This window comes from Rutilus rutilus (genome assembly GCF_951802725.1).
Source record: "Rutilus rutilus genome assembly, chromosome: 18".
Classification (NCBI taxonomy): domain Eukaryota; kingdom Metazoa; phylum Chordata; class Actinopteri; order Cypriniformes; family Leuciscidae; genus Rutilus; species Rutilus rutilus.
In genome coordinates this window covers 17140421-17162279 of record NC_140231.1, presented here as the reverse complement: position 1 = coordinate 17162279, position 21859 = coordinate 17140421, and the positions used below count along the sequence as shown (strand labels likewise).

At 37.0% G+C, this 21859-nt stretch overlaps 1 protein-coding gene across 29 annotated transcripts in view; it reads right to left on the bottom strand.

Annotated features, from left to right (window-relative positions):
• mark2a (MAP/microtubule affinity-regulating kinase 2a) overlaps positions 1 to 21859 on the bottom strand; it is a 38679-nt gene that overhangs the window by 6655 nt on the left and 10165 nt on the right. For 3 of the 29 annotated variants that reach the window (XM_084386954.1, XM_084386976.1, XM_084386981.1), the window contains exons 2-17: positions 15287 to 15442; positions 12494 to 12547; positions 12076 to 12124; positions 11708 to 11773; positions 10876 to 10946; positions 10522 to 10578; positions 10154 to 10390; positions 9957 to 10076; positions 8208 to 8346; positions 7480 to 7592; positions 6401 to 6521; positions 6186 to 6313; positions 5999 to 6087; positions 3184 to 3321; positions 1009 to 1263; positions 191 to 217 (exon numbers count right to left, since the gene is read on the bottom strand). In XM_084386954.1, the coding sequence (XP_084243080.1) occupies positions 191 to 217; positions 1009 to 1263; positions 3184 to 3321; positions 5999 to 6087; positions 6186 to 6313; positions 6401 to 6521; positions 7480 to 7592; positions 8208 to 8346; positions 9957 to 10076; positions 10154 to 10390; positions 10522 to 10578; positions 10876 to 10946; positions 11708 to 11773; positions 12076 to 12124; positions 12494 to 12547; positions 15287 to 15442 (1820 nt within the window). The remainder of the gene's footprint in view (positions 1 to 190; positions 218 to 1008; positions 1264 to 3183; positions 3322 to 5998; positions 6088 to 6185; positions 6314 to 6400; positions 6522 to 7479; positions 7593 to 8207; positions 8347 to 9956; positions 10077 to 10153; positions 10391 to 10521; positions 10579 to 10875; positions 10947 to 11707; positions 11774 to 12075; positions 12125 to 12493; positions 12548 to 15286; positions 15443 to 21859) is intronic. The other 26 variants (XM_084386960.1, XM_084386982.1, XM_084386957.1 and 23 more) reach the window with 13 other exon arrangements.

Here is a 21859-nt window from a genome sequence, read left to right as displayed (position 1 = left end):
AAGGAAGAAAAGAGGGCTGGCGGAGGAGTGAGTCAGGCAATGAACGCAGAGCATTAGTAAAAAAAAAATAATATGAAAAGATATGCATATGGAACAATGATAAATGTGGACAAGACATCACAAAAGGAATAATAGAGCACAGGAAAAAGACATTGTCTTAAGAAAACGCAAGGGTAGTGTTATTGCCTACCTTCTGGGAAATCTGAATGAGAGATTTCTACAAAAAAAATTAGAGAAAAAAAAGGGAAAAAAAAAGTGTTTCTCACATGTGCATGAACCATTGAAAAAGCTCTCAATTACATACTTCCTGTTTGGCTGATAGATGAAAAGTTTTTAAAAAGATCTTTATGAAACCAATGAAAGGTTCTTCTGAGCTTTAGTGTTAGCTGGGGGGGCACTAAAAAGGGCACCGGTGATTAAAGTCAGATTAAAGGATGGGAATTGCAATTTATTAAGTTACAACAGGGCCATTTAGGATCGCTAAAGAAATTGTGAATTGTAAAAGCATTGCATGAATGATGGATGTTAGATCAGGGTCAGGTGTGCAGGGTTCCCACACATTTTGGCCAATGTATTTCGAGGACTTTCCAAATCATTTCTGATTACCAGATACATTTTTTTTTTTTTTTTTTTACAGATTATTTAGGCAATTAAATTAGCATAACTACAAAAACAGAATAAGATGTAGTGAATCTCCATGACTTTTCTAGGCATGGAAATCGCTCCCAGATATTTCTAGTTACTCCCTGACTGTGGGAACCCTGGATTTAATGTTAGTTATCCATCAGTTAGCATCTCTCACACTTAAAACCATCTCTGCTACAGCAGCCCTTTGTTTCAGAGTTCATGATCATAGCGATAAAAAAAATAGTGCCAGTCCAAATCATTTCGTCCTGAAAGAGGGGAGCACTGGTGAGAGTAATGAGAACGTGTGCATGTGTATTGCTGAACTCAATATTTCGCAATTGCAAGTAACAGTGTCGACATGTGGACCAATCATAAACTCACCTGCGTACAAATTTGGAAGTAAACTTGCTGAAGATACCCGTCCCGGGACGGCGCACCTGGCTGTTGCCATGGGAAAGGGAGGGGGAGGCAGAGGGGTCGTTGTACGCTGAGGCTTGCTGGTCTCGTGTGGCTCTTTGCTGGCCAGCGTGGAAAGTGCTTCTGCTAGTCACCCCTCTGGGGAAGTTGGTACGGTCAGCCATTGAGGAAATGTTCTGAGCTGAGGGGGACACAACTGGTGCTCTCTGGTTGGCTGTGCTGTTTTTTTTTTTTTTTTAACAAAGAAGTTTGCAAAGGTGAAAAGAGAATCGGTTAATACTTTATTCAACTCCATTTTAGCATCCATTAGAACACGTTAAGGTTAACAGTAAATTTAAGCCACTTGTTTTCAACATGCAGCTTCAATAATCAGGCACTAAAAGAACAAACAGGCCATTTCATTATGCTAACAACTGTAGCTCTTGCTGCTAATGCACTGATGACAGACAAATTATCCTTGCGGAAATGAACCAACATTTAATTTGAGATTGATTTTAAAATGTGATGGAATAAAATCCAAGCATGCACATGCGTGTGAAATCCAAGTATAATTCCACCATCAGCCCTTACTGTACCATGCCAGACATGTGACAATCCACAGGCTTAAATCACATTAGGACCACATTGGTTTTTTTTTATGTTACAAAACCATACAATAGGTAATAGTTTAAAGGTAAAGTGTGTAACCTCTACATCACTGTATCATTTATTGGTCAATATTATACACAATATCAGCCAATACAAGATATTTAACTGTGCCGCTCATTTAACCTATTTTTACATTTAGATTACATAGTAATCCAATGCTCCATTAAAGTTAAACTAACTTTAAGTAAACAATTTGAATTTAATAGTTAAATGTAATCTTCAGAAAATTTCTAAATGAATTTCATAGTGTACATTACAATGTTGTGATTCAAAAATGTACTTGTAGCATCATAAATCACTACAGATCAAAGTTTGGGGTCAATAATATATATATTTTTAATTAATTAAAACTTATTTATGCATTAAAATTTCTCCAGTGACTAAAGATATTTATGATGTATTAAAAAAATTTCCATTTCAAATCGTTGCTGCTCTTTTGAACTTTTTATTCTAAGAATCTTGTAATCTTGAAAAATTGTATCTACATAAAACATTTTTCAACTGTGAGCAGCAAATCAGCATATTAGATATTATGATTTCTGAAGGATCATGTGACACTGAAGACTGTAGTAATGATGCTGAAAACTCAGCTTTGCCATCACAAGAATAAATTACATTTTAAAACATTAAAACAGAAAACAGTTATATTAAATTGTAATATTTCACAATATTACTGTTTTTACTGTATTTTTCAAAGGTAGTTCAACGATAGTTCTGATCAGTATTGAATAGAATTTTTATATCAATAAATCCCATGTCTTCAGAGTACAACGGTATTTAAAATGTAAGGAAAATCTACAAATGCTCAACTTAGTCTTTTAGTATTTTAACACAGATTTTTTTTTTTTTTTACACACGTCACCCCTAATTGTTATCATGCAGCTATTACTGACAAATAACAAGACTCAAACAACAACAAAAAACTCTTTACGGAGGAAGACAAAACCCTTTAAGCATGCATACAACTGTCTGTGACAGTTCCAAAATGGAACATGCAGTGAGACAGGTTTTAGAGGATATTAGTGCACTGTCTAGTTTGTCTGCAGAAAAGAAGGGGTGGAGAAGGATGGGGCGGCAGATCTAAAAGACTACAATATGACACCAAGCAATGCGACAATACATGATTAAGTGAAGGAGGATCTTGCATGAAAAGACAGACATCTAGTTAAAGCATGCATGTGAATTATGGGTTAGAAAGGAATGAGCTGGCAGGTATGTGACGTAGACAACGTGTGTTTACATGGAGGGGGAAAGTGGGATGGCGAGTGAGACGGTTGTATTATTGTGGACAACGAGTGAGAGAAAAGTAGACAGCGTTAAAAAAAAAAAAAAAATTCAGGGCCTTCCCATCTCTTTGCTTGACGAATTCAGTCTGCGGATCTCATGTATTCCAAAACTCAGAAAAAAAAAGCAATCATACGACTTTACTCGTCACTAGTTCTTGAAGTCGAATCCCCCTTCGGAATAGTTTGGAGTTTGGCTGCCACTTGCCTGGGGCGATGTGCATGGAGGTCTGGGGGGCTGGGGTGGGCGGAGGTGGACAAGGACTTGTGGTGGCGGGTGCGGGATGAGGCGGCGAGCACCGCAGCCGCTGAGGCGGTGGAGGAGCGGGACCCTGGAGTGTTCAGGCTGGGGGAAAGATGAATAACAGCCCCCACGTACGGACATCCCCACGTACAGAGTGGAGGGAGGTATGGGTGAGGTTATAAAGCAGATTCAGCAAAGATGGGATGAGGGTTGAGAAAGTGATGGAATTAGACAAAAGCACACACACCAGGAGATAAAAATACAACACTGCGTTGCGATAATGCAGGTTTGGGCTCTATTTTAGTCTATTCTTAGATCTATACAGATCAAAGCTAGTCAAAGTTGGATCAAACTTGCATTATCACTGGAAAGCTCGCTCTGTTCATCGAGTGAGAATTTGAAATGAGATGCAGTGATGATGATCAAAAGCGTCTGACAGTATAAGCCTCATGGGCATGATGTGCTTTTAAAAGCTACTCACATAAGCTCAATTTACGTATTTTCATTTGCTCTTCTGCAACTGACCTTGCGCACACATGTAAAACTCTTTCCGCGTCAGCATTCTGACTGTGCTGCCGCTTGTCACCTCAAGCTAAATTAAACATCCATATAACAAGGCTGCTGTTTTCGGTTTCCCACATCTCTTCTCTCGGTAACCTGATTATTTGGGTCAGGCAAAAATCACTAATTCCAGATTAAGGGATGAGATTGACTACATACCAATCAGTGGTAATACGCCAGTGTGTCTCAGTATCTAGAGTAAAATTCAATAGTCGACGTACCAATAGCAGTGATGTTTCTTGATTCTCGATAGAGTGTCCACAGTTGAAAAAAGCAACTGAACACACTCCTTTATTTAAAGTTACATATTACAGGGTTCATACTTAATCTAGGCAATGTAATATTTTAGAGCAGATAAAAAAAAAAAAAAAAAGAATTATATAAAAAAAAAAATCACTATAGATATTTCTATGAATTTTCAATACATTTAATGAATTTTTTTTTCTCACCTCTACTCCATTACTGGAATGTAAACATCAATTAAAAAATTTCTCAGTATTTCCGGGTTTTACATGACTGTGGGAACCGTGACATTAACATAATAAAATTCAATTGTAATTCTGTACACAAGCGGTCAATAAATTCAAAGTAGGTAGTAGAGTAATAAGTAGTTTTCTCTTTTCAATCTGCTAATCTAATAAATATGAACATAAGCACTAGCAGCATGTCTCGATACCATAATGAAACAGATCAGACTTTTTTAATTTCAAAATTACATTAAATTACAAGTAAATTACATCCCTAATCTGCAGTGCTCTGACTGCTGGAATTCACCATAGTAGATATTTATGGGAACCTTAATGGGAACCATTAGAAAAAAATGTTGAGGTGGTTTACAACATAGGCTTTATCGACAGCATCTGTGGCACTCTGTTGATTACCACAGACAACAATTCTCACTTGTCCATGAGTGTGTAAAAATTAACTAATGGAGTTACAATAGTTGGCATGCTGCCCAGAGGACATGTGCAGCTTATATTTCTGTAAAAAGCACTTACATTGTCTGCTTGAACTGTACAGTTATCCAAATCATTTTTCTAGGTGGATGGAAATCTAGTTATCAACATAATTCCGGTGGGTGGAGCAAAACTTGTGTGTTTACAGAGAGAAAGTAACCAGATTTACTGTTTAGTTGGTCATATTATGGATTGAATGATATAAGGATGTAACTTTAGACAAGCAGGGTCTGTAAGAGATTCTAAGAGTTTAAGCTTGGGGTCAGTAAGATAAGTTATTGATAATATTATTATTTTATTAATTATTCTTTTTTTAATTATTTATAAATTGATCAAGCATCAATAAAGACATAGGATATATATATATATATATATAGCCAACAAAATAAAAATCCATTTCAAATAAATGGTTCTTCTGAATTTTCTATTCAAATGAAACCTAAAGAAAAACATATCGAGATTTCCTACAAAAATATTAAGCAGCACAAATGTTTTAAATGTTGATAAATGTTTCTTGTAAAACAAATCAGCATATTAGAATGATTTCTGAAGGATTGTGTAACATTGAAGACTGGAGTAGTGATGCTGAAAATTCAGCTTTGCCATAACTGGAATAAACTGCAGAAAGTAGTTAATTTTAAACTGATAATTTAAAATAATGATAATTAATAAAGATACTTAACAACAAATAAATTAGTGACCACAAACCTATTAACATAAGTGTTATGGTTATACACTTATTATTGAGATACTTTATGCATTGATTCATTTTAAGTACATAGCTGTAAGAGTTTCCCTGAATGACGAGTCAAACTTATTGCCTGTGATAATCACTAGCATGCCACCGACAGACATTAAGTTGAAAATAACCTGGAATATTATTTTATTGTATTAAAAAGGAACCCAAGCTGTCAAGCCTTTTTAATCATTGCTCTCTTTTAATCTTTGGATTAATTCTAAGTTCCCGAAGGCGTTGCGAATCTAGCTGAACAGATTTCAGCTTCGTGCTGCGCTCAAATGTGTGCAATTGTCAATGTGTGAATGTATGTGTGTGAATAACAGGATTATATTTCCCATGCTGGCAGGGCAACAGCCTGACAGAATGAGTCGAGAGCAGAGAAGCTTTCCAGGTCTAAATATACACATACGCGCATACACTACTTTTAACACCAGTCCACTTTGCAGAAATGAGTTTGATAGGCTCTTCCATGTGATCCGTGGCTGGAAAGGAAGACTGTGCATAAAGAGGAATGTGGCAGTACCTGTCCTTGCCGTTCTGTACACCCAGAGTGGCTCTCTCAGTGATTGGAGAGTTCCTGCTGCGGCTGGTGCCTGAGGATAGGATGCTGTTCTATACGACACAAGGAGAGCAGACACGGAAATCAGTGACGTGAGCTCACAACCCGGTTGCCTATCAGTCTTCAGCTCCTCAGGGAGCTCTGTACTCACAGTGGAAGGGGTAGGAGTTTTCTTATGGTCTCCGGAGATCAGCGGGCTGGGAGGGACTTTACTGGAGCTGCTTGAACTGGCGATGTGCTTACTGTCGGCCTGAGGTCGCTTGGTGGAAACAGAGGAGCCTGTGGTAGAAAGAGAAAATGTTTGAGATCTACAAACCAAGAGAGCCAGTGTTTATTGTGGCTAATGACCAGCAGAATGATGCTTACTTTGGTCTGTGGATCTGCGGGACTTCTGATTGGAGGTGCTGCGTTGTCCCTTCTGAGAAGGTGAATGGGCGTTGTTTGTGAGGTCAGTGCTTAGGCGGTGCTTTATTGATAGTTCATCCAGCTAGGAGGGAGAGATTAAAAAAGGGTATAAAGACAACAAACTTTTAACATTTATGTGCTCATTGCTTCAAATCTGCATAATTACAATATAAAGGTTAATAACAATTGCTATTAAAAAACAGGAACAATACAATTTGGTTCACATGTCTGTTCCATGGTTTATCTCATGTTTAATGAAGCCTCTAAAACAAAACCATATATATGAAGAGCAGCATGATTAATCGTTAAAAGATCACTATCTTGATTCAAACACCCATACGATCTTATTCCTAAATGACAACGATTCGCCTGTGTTAGCGAACATTCATATCTGTGTTGGCACTGCCACTGAGCAAGAGAGAGTAGCTGTCATGTATAGGTATGAAACAGCTTGACAAACAGTAATTTCAACCACTCAGTATCATTATTTCTGTCTTACAGTTCGGATATAAACACTGATGTCAACAGTAGCGATCAAAAGTAAATCACATTTTGAAACTTGACGCTTCAAATAAAGATTGTATCAGTTACATCGTTATGCCAGTAGGTGGCAACAAGTGACTAAAGAAAATGTATTTGTCATTGAATCATTCATTCAAGAGATTCGTTCAAAAATGCTGATTCATCCAGTAGGCATAATGAAACAAATCAAGTCTTTCTGAGTGAGTCATTGAATCATTCATTAAGTCTATTCAGAATCGTGGGAGAACAGTGATCTGTTTTAAACAGAAAATTTGTGATTCACAATTTATCAAGAATCTCCACGCTCTAATATGAATCGTCCATAAATAAAATGGACAAAACAAACAACTGAACAACAAAAAAAGAACCAATCAAAAACAAAACAAAACAAAAAAGAACAAAAAGAACAGAACAAAACAACAAACAAAAAATAGAACAAAAACAAATATTTAAAAAATTACCACCCTACAAATTACATGCAAAACACAGATATACATAAGATATTTAGAGTAACATACCTCTGAGTTCCTATAGTCCAGTAATAAGTAAGTTGCCATGACATCATTGTATTTTTGGTTGATAAGGGAGTCTTGTATCTCCTCTAAAGAGTATCCCATTCGTAGCATAATATCTGAGGACACAGACCAAAGGGTTAAATAAGTAGGAAAAAAACAGCTAACAAGTTTCACAACATGCTGAATGAGTTTTATATCTATTTTTCCTCAAGCATAACTTCTTGTCACAATGTGCATTCTACGTTGTATTGAATGTTTGGGTGAGTGACTTATTACTGGATCAAGCCATAAGAGCCCATCACCTATGTCCCAATATCCTGGTCACTACATATGGCTGAGATTCCTTCAAAAATGCAATCCACTAGTCACCATATGACTGCTTAAAAATGCAATAAAATGTAGGGTATCATTTATATCTGCAGTACCAATGGTGCAAGATTTATTAATACCACATTTTACAAGTATAAGTATAATAACTATCAAAATAAACAATAATCATGCAAACCATTTTTAAACACAAACCATAAAGAAATGAGAAAACAGGAAATTTGAAAGCGTTAGAAAGCAGGAAAATCATCAATCGTTGCTTTAACTCACAAATAAAGATGCTCAGATGAGCTGCTGTAAGGAAATTAGATCCAGTCCCATCACCAAGATTTATTACCCAATCATAACCCATCTCTGTCTCAAATCCCACCCACCACCAAAGCCCCGGGCCACGTCTGCCCCACCTCTCTTCCAACCAGCTGCACTGATGGAGTGCTGACCTGTCCTCTTAGGGTCCTTGTAGTCAGGTTGGGGTTCGATGTAGGGCTTCATCTCGTCATCCTCATGGCCCACGTTCATCCATCGGTCCTTCATGATCTGCTGCTGAGTGCAAGCAGAAAGAAAGGGTACAAAAGTGAAGACATCATATCAGGTGGGGAGTAACGTAATGCAAAAAGAGTTGGCCTTTTTGAAGGGGATGCACATAGTCAACTAAGGGCAGCACTTCAAAATCACATCACACAGTGCTGAAACGCTGAATCACTCCATCAAAAACATATCAATCTGCAAACAGTTGTTTATGCAGAGTCTAAGCCTCAGAATATACGCCCACAGACCCTTCATGAACAGTCTGATGCATATTGCACACAAAAATAGCAAAAGCTGGCTAAAATCACCAGACCTGATCGGCTGGCTTTTATGTAATTTCCAGGAATGAAGGTTTAAATCAGTCCTTTGTGTTTACCAGGTAGCTGCACAAGAACAACTGGATTTACCACAGTTTGAGAGGTTCATAGGTATTTAATCTTACACACTATATTTAAAAGGCTCATTCATAAACCGTATTTTATGTATATACAATGTGGGTTTTTTTTTCCATAAATTATTTTCACAATGTTTTTGCATATGGACAAAGTTACAATCTGATTGGAAATCATGCATAATATTAAAATATTCTGTTCAAGAACTTTTCTTTGTCATGTCTCATTTGGTTTATTCATTTGGTAATGGTTTATTATTTTACATGTTTTGTTTTGTTTATTAGTTTTAAACAAAGAAATTCATTTTTGATAGATTTTCTTATTTTAAGATTCAAAGTCTAGGCCTGTGCAAGGGTAAAACAATAAAACCTATAAAAAAATCTGTTTTAATAAAAAAATCAATCCCTAAGAAACACAAATATATTCTTGCTCAGAATAAGCTGCAATGTAGACCAGACTTTACACCAATAGTTAAAAATTAAGACAAGATTGCTTAAAGGTATAGTGGAGGATTTTCTTTTTCCGGGTGGATCATCAAGACTATTGGTCCTCCTAGTTGTCAATCATTCTGGTGATATGTTTACGTAAGGCCATCATACGTGCTCATCCCTAGGTAGTTTTTGCTTTCTGCGCATGTGCACTTACAGGTGTATATGTGTGGTGAGCCGTTTATATACTGTCTATGGTGGTGAGCTTCGGTTTCAGCCATTCATTGAAGCTCGCCGTTCTCACCGGGTTTTTTCAAAATGTCTGAGGGTCGCAAGAGAAAAAGTGTCTACAAATTGCATGACAAGAAGAGAAAGGCCTCTGAAGAAAGAAACAAGACCAGAGTGTTTTTGGGAGAATATTTCACACGCTGGCGTGCGCTAAAAGCACAGGTTGGGCTTCCCACTGATGCCTCAGTCGCGAAGTTTCTACTCGACAGGTAAAGTTTGGCATGCTATTTGGAGAAATCCATTTAAAATCACTGCTAGTAAAAGTTAATGTAAACTATGATTAGCGATGCTAGCCCTGGCACAAGTCACGCACCGACAGCAACTTGTAAACAGAGCGTGCACGAGGAGAACCAGGCTCGTGCATGCTCTCTCGTGCACACGTTTAATAGGCGTTCCCTCTCGGAAGCAGGTAGAGTGTTGCGCATGTGCATTTTTTCAAAAAGTGGAGAGGGCGGTTCTTTTCTAAAATTCGGGAAAATCCTCCACTATACCTTTAAGTATTTATGCCTGTACAAACCTCAAGGCTCCCTCTCTTGGTTGGGTTGAGTATGAGGAATTTCTTCAGTAAGTTCTCACAGTCGGTCGACATATAGAAGGGAATCCTGTACTTGCCCCTCAAAACGCGTTCTCGCAGCTCCTAAGAACACCAGAACACAATTATTCAGAATATAATGCAAAGCTGTTGACCTTTTACTCCCATTTCTCAGCGCTCACCTTTAGGTTCTGTCCATCGAACGGCAAAGAACCACTGACCAGTGTATACAGTATGACCCCAAGACTCCAGACATCCACCTCAGGCCCGTCGTACTTCTTCCCCTGAAAGAGCTCGGGTGCAGCATATGGAGGGCTGCCACAAAAAGTATCCAGCTTGTTGCCCAGTGTGAACTCGTTACTAAAACCGAAATCTGCAATTTTTATATTCATGTCTGCATCCAGGAGCAGGTTTTCAGCCTGTAAGCAAGGGAGGATCTTTAGCGATTATGTATTTAGAGATGAAACCAACTTGCATCAGTATAGAAGACTACACTCACAAAGGCAGAGGTAAAGACATAAAATAGAGTGTAAAAATGTATCTTGTGTACCTTGAGGTCTCTGTGGACAATGCACTTCTGGTGACAGTACTGCACTGCTGACACAATCTGTCCGCACACACACACAAAAATATCATAAACAATAGCTTATACACAAACTGACTGCTAAAACCATTTGTTTGATGATTTTAAACAATATTGAATACTGTCTACTCGCGATCGGATCAACCATACCATCAAGTGAACGGTGTTAAATTAAAACATTTGAAAATTATTCTTTAAATTCAGACAAACCCAAACACCACTGATGTGTTTACAGCTCCTATGGTGCTTTGTATTCATACAACAGCGATATCAAATATGCACAAGTGAGTGAATAAAAAACAAACATGCGCAGCCTCTCACCTGTCTAAATTTGGCTCGGGCCTCTTTCTCTTTCATTCTACCGTGGGCTACGAGGTAATCAAACACCTCACCTGCAAACCAAGAACAGGAACAACAGTCACGTTTAGAAAAACAGATTCACAAATTGGAAAGCTAAGCTAGGGTCTGGCTTTGGAGCGTTTACAGCCGCTGGTACTAAATCGACACCTTGGGAAACAAATAGGTGGCTGATTAAATTAAACTACATAAAACTACAGTCATCATTAATTCAATATTGGCAATTCATGATGTGTACGTGTTGGGATCTAAAATTTGTTTGCATGACATACAAAGTTGAATATGTGGGTGTCAGTGTTTCCTAAGGAATGTTGTGTCTGCAGTGGGATGTTTTTGCAGCTGTCATCTGATGATCTTAATGTTTGTAAAAAATATATATATATATATTGCATAGAAAGTGCAAATTACTTAAATTTTGTTAACATCCCAGTTAGATTTGATTTAGATCCATTACAGAAGGCTTTTAAAGAATCTCACGCATTGATGCATTAATTTTTACACTTCAAGTCACACTGCCTAAATCACTGAGCTGTGCTGAACAGCAGCGCTTTTTAATCCAGGTCAGGCACTGACATTTGAAGAATGAAGATATAGTACCCTGGTAAATTTTGGTATTTAATGGGGACAGTGATCAGAACTATAGACTGAGAGCCAAATCCTGTCTACAGTGACTAGAGACATTTACATAACAGTTAAACATTCATAGTGCATCTGAAAGAAAAAACAGTACGGGATGTAACAGGGTAAAAAAAAAAAAAAAAAAAAAAGGTTAAAATGGGTTCGGGAGAGCTCTGACCTCCGCTGGCATATTCCATCACCAGGTAGAGAGTCTTCTCGGTCTCAATCACTTCAAATAACTTCACTACATGAGGACAGAAGAGGGAAAAAGGAATGTAAGAAAGGTTCAACTCACATACACAATTTGTTTTGCTTTACTTGCAATATTCAGCATTCTGAATGAAGACTAAAAATCATTTTGATTTGGGTTATTCCCAAGAGGTTTTACGCTCACCAAATCCAGTTGCACAGAAAAACACTGACATTTGGACAAGGATTAATGAACCCAAAAAAGGGGGGGAAAAAACAGTGGGTACTGCCAAAACTGGAAAACTGGAGACTCAAGCTGAGAGACTTAAGGGCGATTTGTCTGTCAGTTAAGCTCACCAATATTTGGGTGATTCAAGACCTTCATGATCCTCACTTCCCGAAATAGCTGAAAAAGGAGACAGAAGATGTCAATGTGTTGCAAACAGATGATGTGTTTGTCCTTCACAGAGCATAAATATTTCAAGCTTGTGCACATGAGTAAGATGTGGTTAAGAACCCCTCACCACCGAACTACCTCCCCCCCTCTCCAAAGCCAACCAACCCTTTACTTCAGGAAGTATTTGAGCCTAATTTCCTATAATTAACTGCCATGGGCCCTACAGAGAAAAGGCTTTGCGTTTTGAAAGTCACAAGGCAACAGGAAGAGAGACAACTTAACAGGGGTGGGAGAGTTAAAAAAAACTAAACAAATTTACCAGTAAACTTCTGAAATAAAATTCTGACCTCATTAACCTTGAGGAAGGGTCACACTCACCTTTTGAAGACTGGATGAATTGAGCTGAGTCTTGTCTATGATTTTCACCGCCACCTGATCGAGAGGGTAAAGAGTTCAGTTAGGACAAGCGCAAGGAAAAGCCTTGAGGCGGAAGGCACACATCAGCTTTGGTCTGCATTTATACAGATCACAATCTCACATCATCAGGAAACAATTCACGGCCCATTGAGATTACAGCGTGCCGAGTGCGCACACACACGCAAACCCACAGTTTTCATCTTTGAAAAATCTATCAAGATTTCATCTCTTCTCTATCAAGTGCGTTATCGGTGTCTCAGACACCATACAGTCCCATATTAGCAGGCAAGAGGATCCAAAAACAAGCCAGATGTAAAGGGTATTGTAGCATGCACCAAAGAACAGCTAGTGGAGGATTCAGAGATATTTAAAGAGTCATAAAACCCTAAACCAAATTTTCTGAAATTTTAAGAGTTACGTGTGTTGAACATCATATAAGTAAATGTTACCATCCGTCAGTTTTGATTGTAGGAGAAAACTAGTTAATTTTAAACCTTTTTGCGCCATTTTCAACTTCCAGGTTTAAATTTGTCTTCGTGTACTATAGTATATTGATGACTCCTAGGTGTCTCATAATTATTCATGAGACTGCGTGTCCTTATCCTATGAGAAGACCCCTTGCTTAATTATTCATGACAGTACAACGTTGATTTCCTCTGACAGGCGCTTCAAACAGTGAGATACCTTACAGTAAGTTAGAGATGCAATAATGGATCAAAAACAAGTGTCTGTTTTTCCTTTGTAAGAGTTTCTGCTTCGCATAAGTTCTCTTCAATAGATCCTGAGTCTTCGACACAAACACGATTCATCCGCACTGTGATTGTAACCGGTCTTTACGGCCCTTTAAGTGATCAAACAGCTCAAAATAAGTCTCAAACGTTAAAGACGCAACAGTGTTTTCATATATATATTTTTGATACAGAGAACAAAAGTGAATCGCTGTGCATTAAATTATAGCTGTCACAGGATATGCATGTATTTGTGTAATTTACAATGAGCTTACAAAACCATGTGTATATTGTGTTGTGTGTAATGGTAATTTGCAGCGTGCACTTGTGGGGAGCTTTGATGCTTTTAACTCAATAAAAGTGAAATAAAACTGTCAGAATCAGAAGCCGTTGCTGTGTTATTGGTCCCTCTTTACCCTTCACTCAGCATCTCACCATTCCCACTTTTGTAGCATTTTTCAAAACTGCGGTGAAAACTGACTGGTGCTGAAAGTCACGTGATCAGCTCATTATGCAGGAATTGTAAATGAACAGCTGCATTCCAAACATGCATAGTATTTGTACGATATAACAGATGCACCTATGTATATTACTATTAAAACATTCAAGCTAATTAAAGCTGGATTTTAATTTCACGTTGAAAAAAAAGGAGTAATAAAGCACCTTGAATTTGTGATGTAACGGAAGCAGCAACAGATAATTTCTTGTGAAATGTGATTTTTTTTTAAATTATTTAAAAATAAACAAACATTGAACTTGGTTCAATTTGCTGGTAGTTGATTGGATGGCGGCAGATGTGAATGTGAGCTTGCAGTTGATTGTAAGCAGAGTTTAAAGGATTAGTTCACCCCAAAATGAAAATTTCCTAATAATTTACTCACCCCAATGCCATCCAAGATACCCATGTCTTTCTTTCCTCAGTGGGAGAGAAATTGTTTTTTGAGGAAAACATTTCTGGATTTTTCCTCTAACAATGGACTTCATTGGTTACCATCGTTACCAGCGCCGGCGCGACCTTTCAACGTGATGACGTAGTTCCTGTCCGTTTGTTGATCAGCTCAATCCGAACTATTGAAGGTAAAAAGTCTATAAAATTTTTTTTTAATTTTTTTTTTAAATGACCTATTGTTTTGCTAGATGATAACCTCTTTTTCAGCTGTGATCACATACAGCCCGTTTAAACACTTCAAAGACTTTTGAAACTGCATTGATTGGACTTAAAAACGATGGTAACCAATGAAGTCCATTGTTAGAGGAAAAAATCCAGAAAAGTTTTCCTCAAAAAACATAATTTCTCTCCCACTGAGGAAAGAAAGACATGGATATCTTGGATGGCATTGGGGTGAGTAAATTATTAGGAAATTTTCATTTTGGGGTGAACTAATCCTTTAAGAGTTTAAGCAGACAACTATTGGAGAAGTCTGGCACAGGTAAACAAAGAGAAGACTGTTGAGTCATGATATTTCAATAAAATATATATTTTTTAAACATGTATGGATGGATTCACAATAAGATCAATAATATGCACTTAGAAAATAGGGTGATTTTCTATTACATGCTGACTTTATCAAAATAAATGTCAGAAAACTTATTTTATAGGATTTCTTCACTTTTTCCAAGTTGTGTAATTAATTAGCAGTGTTTTAAATTCAAATATTTTACAGTGTTTGTACATTAAACCCGATAACCTGTGTGCAATAACCAATACCAACAATAATACAGTTTAATATTATTAGGAAATATTGCCATTTCTACATACTCAAAAGTACATTCTCATCACCAGTGAAGTATTTCTATGTGCAATTTTTTTCAGGTGGATGGCTGCGGCTGTTACTTTAAGATCTGAGAGGCGTCAGATTTGAGCTAACAACTGAGTTGCATATTTAGCATCATCTGCATTTTGGAGATCAGACAAATGATTCAAAGACATTCCACTCATCTGACAAATAGCATGCCAATTAAACAGCCAACGGTTTTTGCCTTGTCATATTTTTCTTTGGGGGTTAAACTCAAACTCAATCCTCACCTCTTTGCCAGTGAGGACATGCTTGGCAAGTTTGACCTTGGCGAAGTTGCCTTTGCCGATGGTTTTCAGGAGCCTGTAGCAGCCGATGTGGGGCTGCTCGTCTGATGTGGAGAGGGGCATGATGCAGCGCCCTCCGGCCTTTGAGTCGGAGTGAGACTAAAAAGGGAGAGAGAGAAAAAATTGTTTAGGCCAGTGTTTTTTTTGTTTTTTTTTACTATTCCAGACCACAGTTCTTCACCTGGGAACGGTTTTGAAAGTTGAACTTAAACGCACAGATGAGAGGTTTGCAGAGCACTGCATTAATAATATCCTTATCAGAGCTCAAGTGATTCTGATTGGATAGGACTGTCGCCAGTCACCATCTGATTCTCACACCAAGCAGACATGCAGAGAGAGGCAGAGATGAAGAGTGAGGTAGAAAAAGGAAGAGACTGTGAAAGAGAGCAGAGATTAGGGATGCACCACAATTTCATCAAAAATCATTTTTGGTTTTTGCCTGAGAGAAAACGGGCAGAAAATTTTGCCCAAAAATGAGTACGGAAAACCCTATGACAACCAAAAACAGCTTCACTGACCTTAAAAAAGCACATTAAATGGTTCAGGTTTACTCAAGTAAACAGTGGCTGTTGATGGATGATACATAGTTGGGAAAGAGTTCAATAGTTGTTTAAACACCTCTTCAGACAAGCACAATGTCTAAAAGCCTAAAGAAGCAGATTGCCGTCAATATTTAAATGTGACTGCATATTCAGTTTATTTTTGCATTTTCTAGCTGTTTTAAAGCCCAAATGGCAAACTTAACCTACTTTGTTCAACCTTTTGGTTATTAACACAATCCAATGATTGCACAAAGCATACAAGTCTATCTTATGTAGCACATCAGATGAATTATTTGTCATACAAGAGAAACATCTGAAAATATACATTTCTGTACAAATATCACAGACCATTCTGGGAAATGATATACACTACTGCTCAAAAGTTTGGGGTCAGTAAGATTTATTCATGCTTTTGAAAGAAGTCTCTTATGCACACCAAAGCTGTATTTGTTTGATACAGAAAAAAAAAAAAAAAACTTAAAAAAAAAAAAAAAAAAAAAAAAAAAACACTCTAATATAGATAAGTTTTCTAATATATTATGTTTTAAAATGTAATTTATTGTAATATCTTAGACGCCATCTGTGTGACCGCTTTGGGTGTGTAAAAAAAAAAAAATTTTATATATATATATTTTGCGATAATTATCATTATCTTTTTATCACCCAGCCCTATACTGAAATGAGTATTCGTTTGTGTGTTCATGTGCTTGAACTGATTTATTTGACAAGACTTGTTCCAAGGGTCTTTCACACTGGCCTTGGGCAATCGGACAGTTTTTTTTATTGTCGAGCCCTGACTACAATAACATCTAGGCTCCAGCTAAATAAATTAAAGAGAACCTCCGTTATTCCAAGCAAAGGCTAATTTAAAATTAGCACATTCAGTTTGGTTTTCAGACCAGAATTTTCAGTTTCAGGCATTTTCATTTCAGTGCATGACCAGCAGAAATAACAAAAGAGAGAGAGGTCACAGGACAGACAGCAGTCAAGGGAAAAAAGAAGAAGAGATGGGGAGTGAGGGAGAGAGAGTAGTGTTTGACCATGGGAATTTCTCTTGACTGGTGTGAGGTACACTCGGTTCTTTCTGCGTTAATTGGGGAACAGAGCATCAATTGTGGTCTGTCCCTGTGTATGAGCTCACATTAGAGCTGGCTTTTGAGGACAGGCTGTTGACCAGTGAGGTGAGTACATCAATTCAAACAGACACTCTATTGTCTATCGTCGCACATTTTCAAAACACAGTTACTGCCACCACGTTTATATTAGTCTGTCCCTGAAGTCTGGCTTGTGTCCGTACGTCAGTGTGCTAAGGGTGCCTTTTGTCTATGGATGAACATCTAAAGAAACTTAATTTCAAATCACATAAAAATGCACCGGATGAGGTCTGTGATATATTTGACGCATCTTCCTGATAACACCCTCGTAGAGCCAGATTAATTCACTTCTGCTAAACACACCCGCCATCACTGGTGGTGAGTCATTCAGGAGTTACTAAGCACATCACTGATAGACTCTTATGTGCCATTTAAACATTACACAATGGTCATAACACACACACAAAAAAAAAAAACTCCATTATTTGGTGTAAATAGTCAGAATGCTACACAGGCAGAAAAATCTGCAAAGATTTAATCTTTGAAAAAGATTTTTTAAATGTAAAAAAAAAAAAAAAAAATTTAATCATTCAATAAATTGAATATACTGTATACAAAAAAAAGCAGACTTAAATTATTTCAAGCTTTACATGGCTAATATCAAGTTAGTATTTTTATAATATTACTAAAATAACTTTATACATAACAGTACTTTTGAATAATTCACAAAATGTATAATGTAAACAAATGTTTAAAATTGTTTAAAATGTAAAGTTAAATAATAAAGAATCAGAACATTTATGACCCGTGCTGGCAAAATGAGACGGAAATTTAATTATGGGTTACTTACAAAGTAATTGCAAGCAAAACAAGTGAAAAAACATCAATTTTGGACAAATTTGAGGTTTTCACAAAAATGTGTTCATCAAGCCCTGGTCTAGCAATCCTAATGCTCGAAATAATAATTAAACTTATACAATTATCTTTATTTATTTGTACATTTTCTGAGAGTTGTACCTTTTTGTTTTAGTGCAGTTTGTCTTTGCTCGCTTCTCGACGACTGGCACTTCCTCTCAGCACGAGTTTGGTGTCGTTGTAAAGCACTGCATTCCAACTTTGTGAATATTCAGAGTGAATTCTCGATGGCATGAGTCTGAACTAATGAAATGTGATTTTCAAACTCATGCTGATGTAACAAACAATCTTACTTGCACTGACTGACAGATCCGAATCGTGCGCACAAAGACACTTCAGACAGCGCGCGATGCCAATATGTACACAGAATTACAGTATTTCAAAATATCTGTCTTGGCGAGTATTCACGCAAACATTATCTGTTATGTCTTAAAGGGTTAGTTCACCCAAAAATGAAAATTCTGTCAATAATTACTCACCCCCATGTTGTTCCAATCCCCTAAGACTTTCGTTCATCTTCGGAACACAATTTAAGATATTTTGGATGAAATCTGAGAGCTGGCTCACTCCTTCATAGGCTTCTATGTAATTTAATTCTGCCGGCCCAGAAAAGTTAGTAAAAGCATCGTTAAAATAGTCCAAGTGACTACAGTGGCACAACCTTAAGTTTATCAAGCGACGAGAATACTTTGTGCGCAAATTTTTTTTTAAATAACGACTTTATTCAATATTTAATTTTCTTCTGTGCAGGCCTCTGACGGGAGTTCACGAGAGCACCACGACACATGCGCGAGAACTGAGAAGATGACGCAGATGGGTCTCGATGTAGTGTTTAAAATGGTTCTAAAGTGTGCAATTCCTGGATGTCCGAATCGTGAGAAACAAACGAGAAAACATAAAAACGCCTTACCAATGCCACAAAATGAATGGCTTACCTTTCACACTTTCCCATCAAATGATCGTGAGTGTCATCTTCTCAGTTCTCGCGCATGCGTCGTGGCGCTCTCGTGAACTCACGTTGGAGCCAACTTTTCTTGTGCTTTTGGGTCAGTAGTGGTGTACGTCTTGGAGTTCTGACATGCGTTTAGTGCACACGCCTTACTATGCAAGCTGAAACCAATGTTCCTTAAACTTTGAACTAGCGAACTATGCTTCCAACAGTGTCTCTAGGAATATTTAGTGCCTTCGCTACACTGTAAAAAGTGATCAGTTGCCTTAACATTTTTAAGTAAATAAACTTCATGCTTAATCGAAAAAATTAAGTAATGTGGAATTGTCAAGTTCACATAACTTAATTTTAAGGCAACGGGTTTACTAAAAATAAAAATTTCAAGTAAGTGAACTGAACACTTCTTACAGTGTATCTTTTTGTATCCTGTTCCTTGTTTGTGAAGGGCAATGATCTCTTCTCAACTTTTTGGATCAATCTTTTGACTTGTTTCTAACTAGAGCCCGACCGATATATCGGCAGGCCGATATTATCGGCCGATATTAGGCATTTTCCTAACTATCGGTATCGGCATTTATAATGGCCGATAAATTAATATAAAAAAAAAAATGCAGCGTGCGCCGTGCATGATTTATGTAAGGATGACGCTGCCAATAAAGCACCTAAAAGCTGTCACAAAGAACTGGCAAAAGTGGCAAAAAATAACAGCCGCTTCTGGTGTAGACACAGTGTTAAAGCTTTTTGAGCTTCGAAGCTTCGGTAGTAATGGACATCGGATAGACGGAGCTGAACATATTTTTCTCTCTAATAAAGGTAGGATTCTCTATGTGTCTGTATGTCCGTTTGCATTTTTATTATTTAATCCAATCGACTTCTCAAGGGAGTGCATTGTGGCATTTGGTGCAATATAGATGGACACGCGAGATGCAACACATTCAGAATTAATACACTTTTAGTAAACTACAGAACAGCGCGAGCTGGAAGCGGCGCACCTCCCGCGGGCAGAGAATGCGTCCGAGAAGGACACTGCAGTGATATAAAACGCACACACACAGGTCTGTTAAATTAAGCAATACTTTTAAGGTAATCTAATATTTTTCTGACTAACAAATTACTGACAGTAAAGGGTAGATTTAAATAAAGAAAAACGAAATTTAAATAAAGAAAAACGAAATTTAAATAAAGAAAAAACGAAATTTAAATAAAGAAAAACGAAATTTAAATAAAGAAAAACGAAATTTAAATAAAGAAATTACAAAAGTTAAATAAAGAAATTAAACAAAATTTAAATAAAGAAAAAGGAAATTTAAATAAAGAAAAAACGAAATTTAAATAAAGAAAAACGAAATTTAAATAAAGAAAAACTAAATTTAAATAAAGAAATTACAAAATTTAAATAAAGAAATTTAATGAAATTTAAATAAAGAAAAAGGAAATTTAAATAAAGAAAAAACGAAATTTAAATAAAGAAAAACGAAATTTAAATAAAGAAAAACGAAATTGTTAAATTAAAAAACGAGATTAATTTAAATTGATAATAACGGGTAAAAAAAGGCTAATACATTTTGTTTCTATTATTCTATTTTCCACAATGTCAAAGCAACGCAGCTTAACCCAAAACACAAGCTCAGACATGCACTTTGTCCATACAAACTCCGCTGTTCTGCGCTCTAGCCAGAGAACACCGTTGCTGGAACACTCAGACGTCGGTTATATTTCTAGCATGCACTGCACGCGTTTTCCGCGTGGCTCGAGCCGGGCCTGAGAGACGCGTGTCTCACGCAGGCAGTGTGCAAACTCCAACCTGTTAACATGGGAGCCGAAATAAAAACGGCCATGCCACGCAGTCAGTGTGTCGCCGGCCTTATTCAAGCGCGAATGAGAACCGTTTCGCGGGGGATCCCAGATGTGAAAAAAAAAAAACGAATATTCAAATGTCAAACTTTCAAATCCACTACCAACCCACCGAACAAATATTCGAATATTCCGGTCCAGCCCTACTCCAATAATTTATATAATTATAACACTTTATATAGGGCCATTTTGCATTAAGAGTAGGCTAGCCTAGTTTCACGTTTAGTACATTTTGCTTACTAATTTAAAATAGTATAAAACTACTGTACATATGTAATTATAAACGTTTTCATTATGATATGATTCATTTTACTTTACTAAAAAGATCTGAGTTCTTCCTCCACTGGTAGATATTAGAGAAATTAAGATTAAAAATAGAAGATAAGGTTTTGTCAGTGACACTTTTGATATATTTATTGATACAAGTTATGTTTTAAATAAGGTGACTAAATTAAAAGGACAAAGTCGTTAGTGAAGATTATGCAACAGAATTTAGAATATAATAAAATATAAAATGCAATGCAAACTAGTTTGGTTACAGCTCAAATTCTCATTCTATCATTCACCCTGCCTCCATTACATATCTTTGTCACACAAGTGTTTGATCACATTTGAGTGATCATTGCAAAACGTTTATATATTTATTCTGTTTATACTGTGTATTCTATATACAGTACCCATCAAAAGTTTGTACACACCAATTGGAAAGTGTGTCCAAACTTACTGTACTATAATACACATAAATAATATTGCTACTGTATTATAATATACACATAAATAATATCGGCCGATATATCGGTATCTGGCTTTTTTTTATCGGTATCGGCATCGGCCCCCAAAAATCCATATCGGTCGGGCTCTATTTCTAACATTCTGTCAAACATCAAACTCAACAAACCTAGCCTGTTCAGGTATTTCATGTGTTCTAGCTCAAGCAAACCTGGTGCAACTAATGAAGCCCTTGATCAGTTGCATCAGGTGTGCTTGAGACAACACCTGTTTTGCAGATGTGTGCTGTTGTGAGGGATTATATTCAGGGGGTTGAATAATTTTGACTGCAGAAGTCAAAGTGTGTGTATATATTGTAAGATTATTTTGTAAGATTTTGTTTTCCATTTCAGTGTGAAATATGACCCAGCCATTTTTTTGTGCGCGATTCACC